Here is a 17,146-nt window from a genome sequence, read left to right on the forward strand (position 1 = left end):
ATCCTTCATTGAACCACCTCTCAGGGATCATAGATCGCAGATCCCATTGTTTAAAGAGGATGATTGAACTATTATAAAAAAGTTATTTCACAATAACTCTTTGATTTAAATTAGATCGGGCCATGTCTTCCATCATTGCCCCCTCTTATATTTGTGTGTGTGTTTTGCTTCCATAACTGTTCATACCACATCTTCTTAGTATTACCTCATAGCCTTCATTTGCAGTTTCACAGCATGTTTGATTTGCATTTTCAAGCTCATTCAACATCTGCACAAACACTTCTTTTTGCCAAAGCATCTAGTTGGGTGCCTTCTGTTAAGATGTTGTAGTACAGCACTGCTTTTAAATATGTTTTAATATATGATTGAAAATGTGGGTCACCACTCATAAATAAACTGAGGCAAATCTCAAAAGAAGATAGAAAATCTATTTACTGAAGCACTTATGAAGCTATGCTTCACACACACATATATGGAGAAGGAGAGAAGCAGCTGAATTATTTTCCTCAGGAATATATAAATCAGATAGTGAATCACTGTATTTAAAATATTAACAGGTTGTTGTTGTTTTTTAAAAAAACATAATTCCTATAATCTTATGCAATAAATCTAACCTACAAACCTTTAAAGATTTGTCTTGATTGGTTGGTTTATTTTTGAAATTTGGGCTTCTTTTCTGTCAGCCATTTACAGGGGTGTCCTGGGCAGGGGCAGTTTTGGTGGAGGAGGGGAGTAATTTAGTAACACAGAGATCAGATATACCTACTGGAAGAGAAGAGCGTAGCACTATTTATTTAGAGTGCAGCGCTATTAATAAATGGCACTATCCCAATCTTTGTGCCTGTTTTGAAAATAGATTACAAGCATGGAGGAAGAATCCCTCTTAAGTATAGCTGTCACTGAGACAGAGCGCATGATGTAATACAAATACTACAAGCTAAGTATCTTAGGAAGAGCAGCGGATAACATGAAAAATTGTCGGTGTGGACACCTTAGATTAAATCCAATTAAATGGCCCCTATTATCCAGCTTTGAATTTGGCTGTCAAGTATGCTAATATGTGCAGTCTATGCAAGGTGTCTGTTCCTACAAATTTTAGTTATAAATCGCTTTGTGTACCTGAAATAATTAACCATAATTCACAGATAACATCAGAAAATATTAAAAGCAGCTATACAGTGGTACCTTGGGTTACATAAGCTTCAGGTTTCAGACTTCGCTAACCCAGAAATAGTGCTTCAGGTTCAGAACTTTGCTTCAGGATGTGAACAGAAATCGTGCACCGGTGGCGCGGCAGCAGCGGGAGGCGCCATTAGCTAAAGTGGTGCTTCAGGTTAAGAACAGTTTCAGGTTAAGAACGGACCTCCGGAACGAATTAAGTACTTAACCCGAGGTACCACTGTACATAGCTAAATTATGTGTCTGGATAGACTTGCTAAAACAAAGGTTTTGATGGGTGCCGAAAACAGTATAAGCGAGAGTGCCTGCTGAATGTGAATGTTAGGTCCTTTTAAAAAAGAGAAGAGGAGGAGGAGTTTGGATTTGATATCCCGCTTTATCACTACCCTAAGGAGTCTCAAAGCGGCTAACATTCTCCTTTCCCTTCCTCCCCCACAACAAACACTCTGTGAGGTGAGTGGGGCTGAGAGACTTCAAAGAAGTGTGACTAGCCCAAGGTCACCCAGCAGCTGCATGTGGAGGAGCGGGGAAGCAAACCCGGTTCCCCAGATTGCAAGACTACCACTCTTAACCACTACACCACACTGGCTCCCACTTGGCTATTAATTGAAGCTCATAAAATGTGTGTCCCTATAGTACGTCAAAAGATACTTTTTACTAATCTTATAAATTTGTGCTGCTCTCAGTTACGTGGTGTAATCCCCTTTGTGTCTAATTGAAATTCTGATAAGGCCCACTGACCACAGTAGACATTTAAAAATGGCGACCATTTGTTCCAGATGACCAGTTATGGGAAATGGATGAAACACACATTTAGAGGTTTTATCTAGTGTAAGTGTGGTTAATTGGCTGAATCCAATGCTATACCATGCCTACCTTGACTGTTAAAGCAGGTTTCAAATTATAGTCAATGTTTCCTATTAAGAAGGAACAATCGTTGTGATGATATAAATTATTGGTGTTGGTGTATATATCATTACTATTACTCACAGATTAAATAGATTTCAACATAAGCTCACCGTTTCTGATGGATCTCTAGGCCTTAAGTATATATTACTGTTTATTCTGAACTGAACCTCTTAAACTATCAAAGGGAGGAGTGCAGGGCACTCCTTTGTTTTCTGAGCATTCCTGAGATGGCATCTCTGTGTTCTGTTTCTGTGGCTATAATATGGAGCATTTGTAACCTAGAAGTCATTGTTTAGGAGATGTCCCTAAGCCACACAACCTGGCTAACACATCAAACTTTTCAAAGTCCATTTCCAATATCAACTTATCGTGTGATGCAGGAGGGTGTTATTTGAGAATGAAATTGTCTGCACCCTTCATCATGTGGGTCTAGATGCCTAGTGCTGTGGATTAAGGCCAAATAGTCATAACTTTTGCAAGAAAGAAAACCAATTTGTGTGAAACAGAATGCTTATCTCCCACTGCCTCCCAACCCTATTCTTATCTCCTTCAGGTTGGACTGAAATCTGTAATAGAGCAATTTCCAGGCAAGCTTGATTTTGTCCTTTTGGACGGTGGCTGTGTCCTCAGCCATGGACATAAACAATTAATGTGTCTTGCCAGATCAATTCTCAGCAAAGCAAAAATTCTTCTTCTGGATGAACCAAGTGCTCATCTTGATCCTAAGTAAGTACGAGACAAATATTTTGTCCAGTTGTTTTCATACTGGAATAGAATAAAACAGTATCATGTTAATAATAATAATTCTCCTTGTTTTACATTTGCCATTTGCCATATAACCTCTGCTGAAATACTTCCAGTGAAAGCGAACTTGCCACCTTTTGAGGCAGTCTATTCCACTGTTAAATGGCCTGTTCCATTGGGTAGATTCTCCTAACATTTAGCCAAAATCTGTTTCCCAGGCATTTCCACCCATTAGTTCTAGTCCTCCCCTTTAGACCAACAGAGAAAGCTCCTCTCCCATTTTTTGTGCTGTGCTTGTTGTTGTTGTTCTTGTTGTTGTTGTTGTTGTTGTTATTGTTATTTGTAGCCCGCTCATCTGACTGGCTTCTCCCAGGCACTCCGGAAGCTTCCCACAAATATAAAAGCATAATAGCACATCAAATATTTAAACAATTTCCCCATACAGGGCTGCCTTCTACAAGTTGTGTAGTTATTTATCTCCTTGGCATCTGATGGGAGGGCATTCCACAGGGCAGGTGCCCTCTGCCTGGTTCTCTGTCATTTCACTTCTTGCAGCGAGGAAAGTGTTGCAGTTCTCTGAAGACAGCAATCATGTCTCTTCTCCAGAATAAACACCCCTACCTCTTTTAACCATTCCTTATAGGAACCCTCACCATCCTGGTCATTCTTGGGGTTGCCTTAGGAGAGGAAATCACTATCAAGGTGGTTTAACTCTGCAATGTCAGCATACCCCTTCTGGTTTCCTACAGCAGATGTTGACCTTTTGCCAACTTTGTCTGGTCAAGGCAAGAAGTGAATGAAAACAGTTACTTCAGAACAAAATACTGAGCAACTACTTCAGTAGTCGCATTGCAGGAGTAGTCACTGTAGCAACAGTAGGCGTCCTGCTGACATTTCATCTGAACTGAAACTTCCCTAGTGCAATGCTGTAAAAAGCCTAGCAAATATTGTAAAAGTGTCAACTGTATGTAACCAAAAGTTTATATTTCATTCTTCTGCATATTAAAACTCGTTTACCTTTCAGGACTTTCCAAGTCATTAAAAAGACTCTCAAGCAGGCTTTTGCAAACTGTACAGTAATACTCTCAGAACACAGGCTAGAAGCACTAATGGAATGCCAGCGATATTTGGTGAGTGCCTTTCAAGAATTAGGCGTGATGTCCAAGGTAGATCCAAATAGCTACTTTTAGGCACGAGTAAGGGCTAAAATGGTGGCACTGTGGGTTAAACCACAGAGCCTAGGAGTCGGCGGTTCGAATCCCCACGACGGGAGCTCCCCTTGCTCAGTCCCAGCTCCTGCCCACCTAACAGTTCGAAAGCACCTCAAAGTGCAAGTAGATAAATAGGTACCGCTCTGGTGGGAAGGTAAACGGCATTTCCGTGCGCTGCTCTGGTTCGCCAGAAGTGGCTTAGTCATGCTGGCCACATGACCCGGAAGCTGTACGCCAGCTCCCTTGGCCAATAAAGCGAGATGAGCGCCGCAACCCCAGAGTCGGTCACGACTGGACCTAATGGTCAGGGGTCCCTTTACCTTTACCTTTAAGGGCTTGGAGCATGTCCATTGGTGTTTGTTCTGGACTTCTTTCATTTGAATAGCAGGCCCTGCAATATCACAAGCTGTGTTTGTATGCTCTGGTCCAAAGACACCATGGACATGTGCAAACTTTATATCCCAACCAACATTATGTTCTAACAGGTGCAAATTATATGTGCTTAATTAATTTTTTTTTTGCATGAAATGGCTGTTTACAAAGCATATGTAACAACACTGCTAGTCACACTTCCTGAAACATGGTGCACCTTTGGAGCCAGAAGTCTAGTTTTTGAGCTTAATCCAGAAATACACATTTTTTAGAGGAATTCTTTGATAGCACAATGTTCTGTGCTATCCCATAGGACTTACCGGTACTTATGGAAATGCACAATGTACTGTAGGTATCCCCCCCCCTCCCCGAATAATCAATACAATCATGCCAAAGGGCAAATAGTTAGAGCATTTCAAACAAGATGCTTATTGACACTTGAGTTGCTGTTACTAGTTTTGTTGCTCATAATTTTTTTATTGCCTGGTTTAAACTGTATTTTGGGATTTTCATTTATATTGTTTTGATTGCTCTATGTAAACTGCTTCAGGTCACCTTGTGGCAGGAGGTGACTTATAAAAGCATTAAATAAATATAGACAATAGTTGGAGAGCAAAGTATGCTATGCTAAGGTATTTTCTCCTTCCTTATAAAGCAGAGAATTTTTCAAGAACCTAGCAAGTTATGTTAGGAACTGTGTTTCTGGAGTCTCAGAAGGAAACTGATCATCACTTCGAATGCCAATAGTACCTGGCTTGATACTGCTCATCTTCCAAATTCTTTCACTTCTATAAAAGGGAGATATGAAGAAGGAAATGCCAAGTTCTGTATCAAAGTACTAACCGTCCTGGACACAACTATCTAATACATGATTTACAGTTTTACTTCTCAGTTCTGATAGCGAGAACACATAAGTCAACAACAGGACAAACTGTTCATGCAACATTTTTCACAGCCGCATTTTCTCTCTCTTACTCATGCACACTAGGAAGATAGAATAGCTTCCCAGGTAGACACATTTTTAAAATGGTAAACGTTTTCCAAATTCCAGTGTTATTTCCCCATTATTGCCCCTCATTTCTTGTGCACACATAAGTGAACTTTTTGGGGGAGGAAGGAAGGGTGCAAAAATTACTCTTTTCCTATTATAATATCTCCTCTGAGCAGCTGCACAAGGCAGTCTACCTAGTGAAATACAAATAAATGGAATGTCTTATATCATGCAGTGGATCTGTTAATGAACAGAGCGGAACAATATAAATACTGGGTGTTATCCAATGCATTGCTTGTGCAGTGGAATTCTCCCTCTGCACATGTGCTCTGTGCCCATCCCAAATGTGCTCTGGAGGGCTGTGGAAACTCCTGGAACAGATTTAGGGTGTGAGGGGAGAGGGGAGAGGAGAGGAGGACGAGGTTTTATTGTGCATAAAATGGATACTTACCCCTTCCACTGGGTGGGCAGTTGTTGCAGATCCTTGCTCTCAGTCACCATCCCCAGGCAGTGAAAACAGAACGCACATGGCCAAGTGGTCATTGAGGGAATTCCCCTTGGCCGCCCGGGTAGCTGGCTCAAGTTCCTGCCAGCTGCTACGATTCAAATTGGCTGAAAAGGCATTGGCTGCACATATATATATCGGCAGCCAGCGAGGTATAATGGCCAGCAGCGCCTTCCTACCACAGTGCATACAAAAGTTATTGTGCTGACAGAACAAGTTAGTGGAATGCTGCCCACAGTGTTGGGCCCATGGAAATATCCTGAAGTAACTGTACCAGTGCTGTTTTTCTAGAAAAAGGGGTGGCACAACTCACCATGAACACCTTCTTCATTTTCTTAGAATGGCAATGGCACCCAGTTGAAAAGTGCCGGAACTAAGTTCCTAGGAGGTCTCCCTGAAAAAAAACAACCCCTGACTATGGCTGTATCTACTCTCACCTATTAAAAATATCATTCTTAAACATCAAAACAAGGGAAAGTCCCATTTGGTTTCTCTATCACTTCCTTTCCACAAGGTCTACCTTGTGTCTGGAAAGGGGTTGCTCTGCAGCGCCCTCTGGTGTCACATTTTAATGATGCACGTTGAAAAAAAAAAAAGAACATACAGCGGTGCCTCGCAAGACGAAATTAATCCGTTCCGTGAGGCTCTTCGTCTAGCGGTTTTCTCGTCTTGCGAGGCGTTCGTCTTGTGGGGCACCACTGTAAGGCAATATGGTTATCAGAACCATTCCCTTTTAGCGTTAAAAACCATCAGTGTAGATCTGCCCTATATCTGAATTTAAGATGATTTGACTCTGGGCAATGTCTAAATGCAAGATTTCCTGGGAACACAAAGGGTGGAATGTAAATGGAGTAGATAATTCAATTATTAACCGTAATTCAGTCCTGTAATTATGTTATTGGCTTAACTAGGTGATAGAAGAGAAGAAAGTCACACAATACGAATCCATCCAGAAGCTGCTCAGCGAAAAGAATTCTTTCCGTCAAGCCATCAGCCATTCAGATCGTCTCAGACTCTTCCCGGTGCATCCCAGGAACTCAAGCAAACGGATGTCCAGGCCTAAAATTAGTGCCTTGCAAGAAGAAACCGAAGAAGAAGTACAAGAAACCCGCTTGTGAAAATTTATCGAGGTGCTGTCTCGTTACAATTTAACAGGAAGCATTCTGGGAAAATGTCAGAACAGGGCATTGTTGAAAATTGCCACTAAAAGAAGTGCAAAAGCAAGCACATGAATATGTATATATCTGTGCAAAAAAACTTCCTTCCAAGGGCCAATTTGATTATGAAGGATTGGTGCATTAGGCGGTATCCCCTCCCCCCGAAGCTGCCCCCATCTCTTCTGCTTCTTCTGCACATAGGAAGATCTTTTATCAAGATGGATAGTCAAAATTTCCAAACATTTCAGTTGTATTAGCTGCCTCTTTAAAAATAGTGTGAATGTCATAACAAGCACATCAAAGTCGACACTCGTCTTTTCAAACTGAATCCATAGCTCACTACGAAACACAGTGAAAAGCCTGCTTTTCTGTGTAAAAAACAACAACAATCCAGCGTTTTTAAAAATGCATTTTGGGGTGGTTTGAGGTCAAGAGTTACAAATGCAGGTCATGAATTCTATTTATTATTACACAAATTATAAATATTTAGGCTGTCAACTAAACAACAGAGACATTTATTTTCTGTGTCAGGAAGAACATAGCAATTACCATGCTTTTGTTCTTGAAAGTGCTGGGCTTTTCAAGTCAGTGGTGGTTGGTGTGCAAAACTGCTATATTTGTGGGAGAATGAGAGCACCAAACAGGAAGAATTTCACAGTTTCTCCTAAATTCTGTAGTGGAAAAGACATGGAAACATGGCCAGATGTTTGGGTTCATTCTTTTACACGGTACAGAGGTTCTATTCAGTTGCAAACAAATTACTTTTTATAAAATCCATGCTTGTTCAGAACATACATGAATTAGAAAGTTGAATCGAAATCAGTTACTTAAGTTGTATTTATTTGAATCAAGCCACTCTAGTGAAAATCAGTGGGCATTTTGTCAGTTGCATTAAATAGAATTATAATATTGCCCTAGATGAATGTAGACACCTTTAGACCAAGTATATTTCAGTATATTTTCAAGCATTTATGAACCTACATTGCATGTAAGTTGTTGAGGGGATTATGCATTTTTTAAAAGGAAAAAAGAATCTCATTTATATTAGACTCACTATATGCAATAAGCAGTTGACTCCCTTAGACCTGAAGTCAGCAGAAGCTAAGTACATGAACTGTAGGTTCAAGTGTAAACAATGGTCTGTCCTTATGCTGCGCACTTTCTGAAATAAAAAGTCAAGGAAAAGCAATATTCTACAGAATTGTTGAATTTCAGTGAGTGAAAGGGGAAAGCCACAGTTTAGAATATGCAGATCATGATATACACAGCTGGTTAGGACACAAAATGTCTAGGTAAAGATGACAATGGGAATTTTTACACTTCAAATGAAATCTTTCAAACTTATTCTAGCAATCTTACTGAGGTTGATGGGAGGGGGAGCGGACATTTTTTCAACTAGTATTTTTAAAAATGAAAATAGCAGTTCATCTGCAAGGATGAAAGAGGAATTGACTTTTGTGATGATCTTCTTTTATACGGTTCCATTTTGCAGTTGACGGGACCATCCTTGGAATATTTATTTAATATCTTTATTCAGAGATGGGAGAGATTCGCTTATTAAGAAAATCCTGTATTTTAAGAGGAATCGCATATCACGAAGACTATATTTGTATACGAATAATTGTTATATATTTGAACAACAAAATAATATTTTTTAGCTTGAATTTACTATGTGTTTTAGAAAAAAAAACTGGAGTATGGGCAGTATCCCCACAAATGTATCAACTGCTGCTTTGCTTTCTTGTTGTTGTCTTAATTTTAATATACAATGTGAACATTGTATTGAAGAGAATGTGAGGCTCTAACTTTGTCAGAGCTTTTTCTTCCTACGGTCGGTTTAGACCCAGTCCTGTTGCAGTAGGTGGAACATTGGACAGATGTAATGGAGATGTGGAGCTTTTGTTTCATAGCAGATCAGACCTAGTTCCAGGTCTTGAAGGATCCTGAATAAGCCACTCTCAGCGAGTCCTGGAAGAAGCAGGCAGACCTAGGTGCCATCCTGCACCTGCCAGATGCTGGCATTGCCCGTTGTAGGGCGAAAACCCTGCTTGTTTCAAAACCAAGGAGATTTGAACTGTGTTGCTAAAGAAGGCTAACGTGTTCTGCTTAATTAAAATAGTTTTTAAGAATTAGTAACATGATCCTTACATGGCAGGGCTTAGGCAGGGGGATAGTTTTGCACTACTATTTTGTTGTATCTTCTCTTGACGTTGACACTGGTCAATGGGAGTTTCCAATTGTTGTACATGCATCTTTCTTATAGGTTGAGAAATCCATTTCCCAGGTATAGCTTGAACCCAGATTGAAGACGTACTAAAAAAAAGTGCATGTGTGCCAGGGAACAATGGTGCTATTTTACACTGCCAACCGTACAGAAATTATGTCCATGTTCAGTTGTATGGAAGCCCTATGGAAGGCAATGCATTATCCATTTTGGTTCCATTTATTTCAGTAGTACTTAAGAGCAAATCTGCACGTTAGGCCTGTATGTGTGAACTAGGTGTGTCCCCCTACACAGAAAGTGCAACATAGATGCAAGTGTGCTGTGAATTGTTAGACTAAAGGAAGTACAGTGGTACCTCGGGTTAAGTACTTAATTCGTTCCGGAGGTCTGTTCTTAACCGGAAACTGTTCTTAACCTGAAGCACCACTTTAGCTAATGGGGCCTCCCGCTGCTGCCGCGCGATTTCTGTTCTCATCCTGAAGCAAAGTTCTTAACCCGAGGTACTATTTCTGAGTTAGCGGAGTCTGTAACCTGAAGCGTATGTAACCCAAGGTACCACTGTACTTCTTTATGTAATGCAGTTAATCTGTGGAGCTCACTGATGCAAGGCATGTGGTTTTCTAAGGGGATGGGACAAATTCACGGAGGAGGCTATGGAATTATATTAGTCATTATAGCTATATGGAACCTCTAGGTCCATTGCCAGTCTGCTATTGAATGCCAGTGGACGATCAATAGTGGAAGAGGGTCTTGCTTATGTCTTGCCATGTCTTGCTTATGGACTTCACAAAGCCCAGTGTTGGAAACAGGACATTGGACTCATATCACACTTTACATTCTGTGTGCTATGCATTTGTGTGTGTGGACACAGGTAAGTGACTCACTTGCCCAACTCAAGTGTGGTTACATTATATACACAGAGGCCTGTGTGCAAAGCAGTCCATAGTGGTAATTAGCATTTTCTGGATTGTTGCCATTGTATGTATTTGTAGAGCTAGAAAACTTAACCCACACTTTGTATGTAACAAGCTACAACACCTGCCATTCAGGTTGCCATCAGGTAATACAAAAAGGTACTAAGCGGCTAGGTCTGGAAGAAATAAATAGAAAGTGAATTTAATTGCAAGCAAGTTTCATGATGCTATTGTGTGCAATATGTCAATAAAACAAACATGTTGTGTACTGTCTCTCTGGTATATGATAACACAAATTATATCCAAGGGTATTCGGGTAAATAAACCAAATGCATATTCTGTTGTTGGACCATCGAAGCAAACAGAACTGATCCTGTTCGGCACACAAATATCCAATATATCAACAACTCTGAATCCTTGTGTATTCTGAAGAAATGTTCTTCACAAAGTGTTTGCCTATAACTTTTTTTTGCTTTCTTGTCACTAGATGGTGCTGCAGAACAGATACACTTTTCTTGTGCTGTGTTGTCTCCAGAGGGAGAAACACAGAATCTATACAGCTGCAAAAACGCAGTGCCTTTTTATTGGATCATTTTTTTGTAGTCAAATATAGATGCAGGTTATTTTAGGCTACACAAAATTCAGTTTCATTCAGTAGCCTCACTAAAAATAAGCTACGGTACTTTCCCACTTGACAAAGCAGATTAAGTCTGTGCAACTCAAATTGCTCACATACATTCACTGAAACACCTGGTGCAATGAATAGTGTCACTTTAAACATCTTGGAATAAATTGTAACGATATATGTCTATTTGTAAAGTTTCCAAGAATAGAAAACAGGAAAGAGGACACTTGAAGGATTTTTTATTTTTGTTTTTGCACATTTTGAAAGGGGGGAAAAGAGCATTCACAGGCTCAGTTGGCTGATGACTCAATGGAGTTACCAAAAAGTGCTGCTATTAATTCTGATGGTGTTTGGTAACTCCAAAATTCTTTTTTTTCCAGAAGGGAGGGAGAAATTAGCACCCTCATTTCGATAAATAGCTTCAATAAATAAATAATAAATAAATATTTCAATAAATAAAATAAATAGCTTCAATAAATAAATACAACCACTGGATCATCAACAGCTGGGTTGGGTATGTGCAGCTGTGCTTGGATGAATCCTACATGAAAACCTGGCAAGTTTCCCCTAGAAACTGATTTTTACTCCAAACATTTCCCATGCAACCCTAGCTACCAAGCAAGTTGTGTAATCTAGAAGCAGGAGAAGGCAGGGGAGTCAAAGCAAAGTCAGGATCTTATTTAAAGGGAGCATTTTAATGAATCAAATGTAAGATTAGACAAATTGCACCCAAAAGGGGACGACAGCTGACTTAATAAGCGTGAAGCTCCTCATGAAGGCTTTTGGATAAAATTTGCCTTGCTGTGACTCATATTTGAAACAAACAAAAAATGTAGTTTTAGAAAACAAGGACACAGAACTATCAGGAAGGGAAAATAAGTGTATAATAATTACACTATGCTGCTCTCAGGTACATTTGGATTTCTAAAGTTTGGGAGTTTCCCTACAAGTGTGTGTTTCAGGACTTGAAGCATCTACAGATTCTACTCTCAGTTAGTTCCTTTAAATGTATCGTCTGGAACAACCCTTGGCTATCACAACCAAACCACATGGGTACCAGAGCTTATTGGAATTAAAATGTGCATTCAAAACCTGGCAATGCACATTGGGTCAGTCTACACAGTAGATTGGAGACCATGTCAATGTCGTGTTTAGTTGCTTATGAATAGAGTACTGTGGAGCAATTCTTAGCTGGAAAGTCCTGCTAAGCGGCAGGAATTTAATGGGCACTCGCTCTTCTGTCAATAGCACTGCTGAGGACAAGATAAGAAAATGTGAAAACTGCCTTTATTCTGTCCAATAACTGAAGCAAATAGAATTGCAGAGTTGGAAGGGACCCTGACCTGCTCCTCTTGAACACTGCTGGTTAGCATTCAGCCTTGCACACACACAAAAGCAGCTCATATACTCCAGAGTCTAAAGTTTGTATATATTGAATTTTTATTGGGATGAGGACTTAAGGTTGAGACTTTTGCTTTTGGCTGAATAACACCAACAAGTTTAGACAAACATGGCCATTTCATTAGATTTAATTTAGGTATCAATTAAATTTAGCTGTATTTACACCTTTTTCCACTTTGTTTTCCTGTTGTAATTATGCACCACTCTGTGCATAATTGAACTGCTCAAACACAAGTTGCACCCAGTCGTTCTGGTCCGTGATTTGATATCATTATCAGTTCATTCATATGCTCAAGGAAAATGTGACTTCTTTCAAAATGTAATATTCTATCCAGAGATGAAATAGTTGTATTTTGAAATAGCCACAGATAAATTCCTACTTTCCTCATTGAAGGAAGGTAAAGGTAAAGGGACCCCTGACCATTAGGTCCAGTCGCAGATGATTCTGGAGTTGCGGCGCTCATCTCGCTTTACTGGCCGAGGGAGCTGGCGTACAGCTTCCGGGTCACGTGGCCAGCATGACTGAGCCACTTCTGGCGAACCAGAGCAGCGCATGGAAACACTGTTTACCTTCCTGTCGGAGTGGTACCTGTTTATCTACTTGCACTTTGATGTGCTTTTGAACTGCTAGGTTGGCAGGAGCACGTTTCCTCCCTATTCTAATACTGTATTTGTCTTGTGCCAAGATTTTAGTAACAGAATTTAAAAGACAAGTGAGAAGTGGGGAAAACCAAGAATAAGAGGCCCTGTTATGGGAAGGCAATGGGAGCATAGGTATAGTTTGTGGGAAATAGAATGGGAATTCCATTGGGAATGTTGGCTAAGACCCGGGTCCTGGTTATCTTAAAGATGTGATGTAAAGCATGGAAGCAGTAGTAGGCAGGAAACGAAGTTCCAAGTTCCACTTTTTGCAGCACATGCACACAGATAATACACATAAAATTACAAACACACACACACACACACACACACACACACACGTAAGACAGAAACAAACATATTTGCAGAAATTGCAGTACAAAAGGGTTTTATTGGCATGACAGATGAAATTCCAGGAGAACATTTAACGTAACTGCTGATTTTACTTTTACAAACTCTCTTGCAGAGATGTTGGATTGCACATCTTCATAGCACTGTCAAAGCAAGTGCTTAGCAATTCACCAGCTGGCTATGTAGCCTGTTTTTCTTAAGTAATCTGTACCGATTCATTTACTGAAAGTGTCATCTCAAGACACGGTCTTGGAACTGTGCCCAGTGTGAACACTGAAAGGGTACAGTCTTCTGCAAGCGAAAAGGATGTACGATGGAAGAAATAGCAGTTAAAACATTATTTTAGACAGGATACACAAATGGGTCACATCGCCCAATTTATTGCTGTTGCTTTTTCTCCTGATGACTACTGCGTGCTAATCAAGTGCTGTCCTTTTAAGAAAAACAATCTTTGAATGTAAAATGTCCTAGATTTCTAGCATGTGTCAAAAATGAGAAATGTAGAGGGGGAGAGGAGTTTTTATAGCATAGCATATGTAATAATAATTTACATAATTAAATGCTTTCTTTTTTTCGTGATAAAAAGCAGCATGAGACAAATGACAACAGACTGCTTATTACGATGGCTTTGGAGTTCTTGTTTTGAACAGAAAAAACAAAGTCTGCACAAATCATCAGTCATACAGGAGCTGGAATGGAAAAGAGAAGCGACAAAGGAGTTTGAGACAAGAAATAAACCAAACTACCCAATAATATGGGCAATTGAAATATTTAATGCAGTTTATAACTGAAAGAAACTGGGGAGTATTCCCAATTCTTCCCATTATTGCCACATTCCATTCACTTTTCAGAAAGTGAACTTTTTTTTCTTTTTTGCCTTGAAAACACATGTACATTATTAGCTTTAAGCCAGTGCTGTACAGAATTGTGCAACCCAATGTATGAAATAGAACACAGGAAACTTCAGTATATATAACTATATATAAAGGTTATCATCCATATCCAATGATCCTGTTCTACAGGCAGTAGGGATATTACACACAGAATAGCATTTTAAGGTAACCCCCTGTAGGATCCTGGTATACACAGGAAACGAAAGCAGATCCACTGCTTAGTTTTTCACATAGGATCCTGTCGCATGGGAATCCCACTGCATACTAGCAGAGTGGAACTCCAGGAGAGTCTCTGATTGCAAGTGATGAGTAAACAGCAAATGACACACTGACTTTGCTGTACAGATAGTCAGTCAGTCCTTCTAAACTGGCTACCTGCATCTTAATGCAATGGAGAACACATCTCTCCACCAAGACACCACACATGGTACTAGCTCTTTTGTACACAGATATCTCTGGATGAAATCTCTCATTCATATATATATATATATATATATATATATATATATAGTGTGTGTGTGTGTGTGTTTGTGTGTATGCCTATGCATGTATTATTTACACTCTTTATAGTGATACCCCTGAATATAGTTAAACAATAAAACGTTTTCAGATTAGAAAATCATTTGTGAGGCTCTCTCACTTTTCTAAAGTTCAATTTAATATAATCTAATATTTTTTCCCCCATTATAAACAGCTTATTTACACAGAAATTAAACTGTGGTCCCATAGATACAACCGAGAAAACATATTTAAAAATTATTTACACTCGTAAATAAACTTGTTCTCCAAAGGTAACTAAGATTACGCAAAGGCCGAAGGGGGCGGGGGGGGGGGAATGAATGGCAGACTGGTAGATTTATTCGCATTTCTCAAGTTGTATTTTTTTGTGCATGTTCCAAATTTCTTCTTTCGAGTCCTTGACTGTCTCTATTTGCCTTGTATTGCTGCTGCTGCTGCTGCTGCTGCTGCTGCTGCTTCATTTAGTGTTCTGAGAAGACTGGCTGACTTTATTTCTGGGCACAGGAAGAAAAGATTTCACTCTGGAAACACCACTCTTCAAAGATTCAGTTTTTGACTTCGTGTTGCTGCATTGCACTGTTGGACCGCTGCTGAGAGGACACATCCCAGAATTCCCATCCTGCCGATAGAACAGCATTATATATCATGAATGATTTCACTCCTGACCAAAGCAAAAAGAATAAAGAGCAAAGAAGCAAAAATGGTCTGGGATCAAGGACACTGAGCTTACACCAAGCTTCTGCTGCCAGCAGTTACAGATACATGGAGGGGGTGAATATACTATGTTGACTATCGCAGCAGCTCTGCTTTGTGGTATGCAAGCCAAGTCTTTGGATTCCAGCACCGGCCTTTCTCTGTTATTGTGCAGGGCGACCCTAGGCATTTTTACTTTGAAGTGAAAGTTTGGGTTCCAAAGAACCTGAAGGAGCGTCTCCACCCCCATCGTTCAGCCCGGACACTGAGATCCAGTGCCGAGGGCCTTCTGGCGGTTCCCTCATTGCAAGAAGTGAGGTTAGAGGGAACCAGACAGAGGGCCTTCTCGGTAGTGGCGCCCGCCCTGTGGAACGCCCTCCTTTCAGATGTGAAGGAAACAGTGGCGTAGCGTGGGGGGTGCAGGGGGGGCCGGCTGCACCGGGCGCAACATCTGGGGGTTAGGGTTAGGGGGCGCAAATCCACGGGTTAGGGGGTGCAAATCCACGGGTTAGGGGGTGCAAATTAGTTGCCTACCCCGGGTGCTGACAACCCATGCTACGCCACTGGAAGGAAATAAGCAGCTATCCTATCTTTAAAAGACATCTGAAGGCAGCCCTGTTTAGGGAAGTTTTTAATATTTAATGCTGTATGTTTTTAACACTTGATTGGGAGCCGCCCACAGTGGCTGGGGAAACTCAGCCAGATGGGTGGGGTATAAAAAATTATTATTATTATTAAAGAACGTTCGCAGACCGGAACAATCACTTCCGGGTTTGCGGCGTTTGGCACCCAAAACGTTCGACTCACAAGTCGTTCGAGATCCAAGGTACAACTGTATGTTCAGAATTTAAGAGGAGCCCTCCTGATTGGTCCATTTAGTCCAACATACTGTTTTCCCATAAACCTCTCCTGTTGCTGCTCCATAGCAGCGGCATACCTGCTCTGAACCAGAGGTTTCATCTAGCCATCAAAGGAGGGCCCGGGTTACATGCCCGGGTTACATCCATACGAGGCTAGTGTGACACGCGCAACATGGGCCTGGCATAAGAAACCGTTTGGAAACATAAACTGCTGCAGCTACCATTTTAGAACATGGGTAGACAAACTAAGGTCCGGGGGCCAGATCTGGCCCAATCACCTTCTAAATCCGGCCCACAGATGTTCTGGGAATCAGCATGCTTTTACATGAGTAGAATGTGTGCTTTTATTTAAAATGCATCTCTGGGTTAATTGTGGGGCATAGGAATCCGTTCATTATTATTTTTCAAAATATAGTCTGAAACTGCATGAAATTGTGCTCAATTTGTAAATAAAATTGACAACGAAACATTTCTCCTTCACGATGAATCACTGTGTACACAAAACTTGATCCACCTCCTTTGTTCCCCCACTTTCCCTTCTCAAAATATATACCGGCTCCTACCACTTTATGTATGAAAACAACCCTGAAAATTTCCACCGTCCAACTGTTGAGAAAGCAAACGTTTTGCATATTAAATAGTTTCCTGTGTAGAGGCTTATATGAGATTATTTTCCTCGGGCCTCAAAATGGTATGGCTGGTGGCATTTGCAGTGTGTATTTTGGGATGAATAGAAGAGAGCCTGTGATTATAGAATGCAGCTGCCTTTTAAGACTAAATAGCTTCTATGTCCACCACCATATCTGGACTTTTTTTCTATTTCTACAATATCCCTGTTTCTATTTTTAAATGCATGTCTTGTCTTCTCCTATTTTCTGCTTCCCTCCCTTCCCCCACCGCATCTTACGATTCCAGAAGCTACACCAAGCAGCAAGAAGAAAGAGCCGTAGGCATAACTG

At 40.5% G+C, this 17,146-nt stretch overlaps 2 protein-coding genes across 6 annotated transcripts in view; one reads left to right on the forward strand and one right to left on the reverse strand.

The window, feature by feature from the left end:
• CFTR (CF transmembrane conductance regulator) overlaps positions 1-10,479 on the forward strand; it is an 89,508-nt gene extending 79,029 nt beyond the window's left edge. For 2 of the 5 annotated variants that reach the window (XM_083698915.1, XM_083698916.1), the window contains 3 exons: positions 2,642-2,814; positions 3,857-3,962; positions 6,823-10,479. In XM_083698915.1, coding sequence (XP_083555041.1) covers positions 2,642-2,814; positions 3,857-3,962; positions 6,823-7,029 — 486 coding nt within the window. In that variant the 3' untranslated portion in view covers positions 7,030-10,479. The remainder of the gene's footprint in view (positions 1-2,641; positions 2,815-3,856; positions 3,963-6,822) is intronic. The other 3 variants (XR_014555328.1, XR_014555329.1, XR_014555330.1) reach the window with 3 other exon arrangements.
• A 2,763-nt stretch (positions 10,480-13,242) lies between these two features.
• CTTNBP2 (cortactin binding protein 2) overlaps positions 13,243-17,146 on the reverse strand; it is a 120,116-nt gene continuing 116,212 nt past the window's right edge. Inside the window, exon 23 of the mRNA XM_083698909.1 lies at positions 13,243-15,253. Coding sequence (XP_083555035.1) covers positions 15,092-15,253 — 162 coding nt within the window. The 3' untranslated portion in view covers positions 13,243-15,091. The remainder of the gene's footprint in view (positions 15,254-17,146) is intronic.

This window comes from Podarcis gaigeae (assembly GCF_964106915.1).
Source record: "Podarcis gaigeae genome assembly, chromosome: 10".
In the NCBI taxonomy this organism is placed as follows: domain Eukaryota; kingdom Metazoa; phylum Chordata; class Lepidosauria; order Squamata; family Lacertidae; genus Podarcis; species Podarcis gaigeae.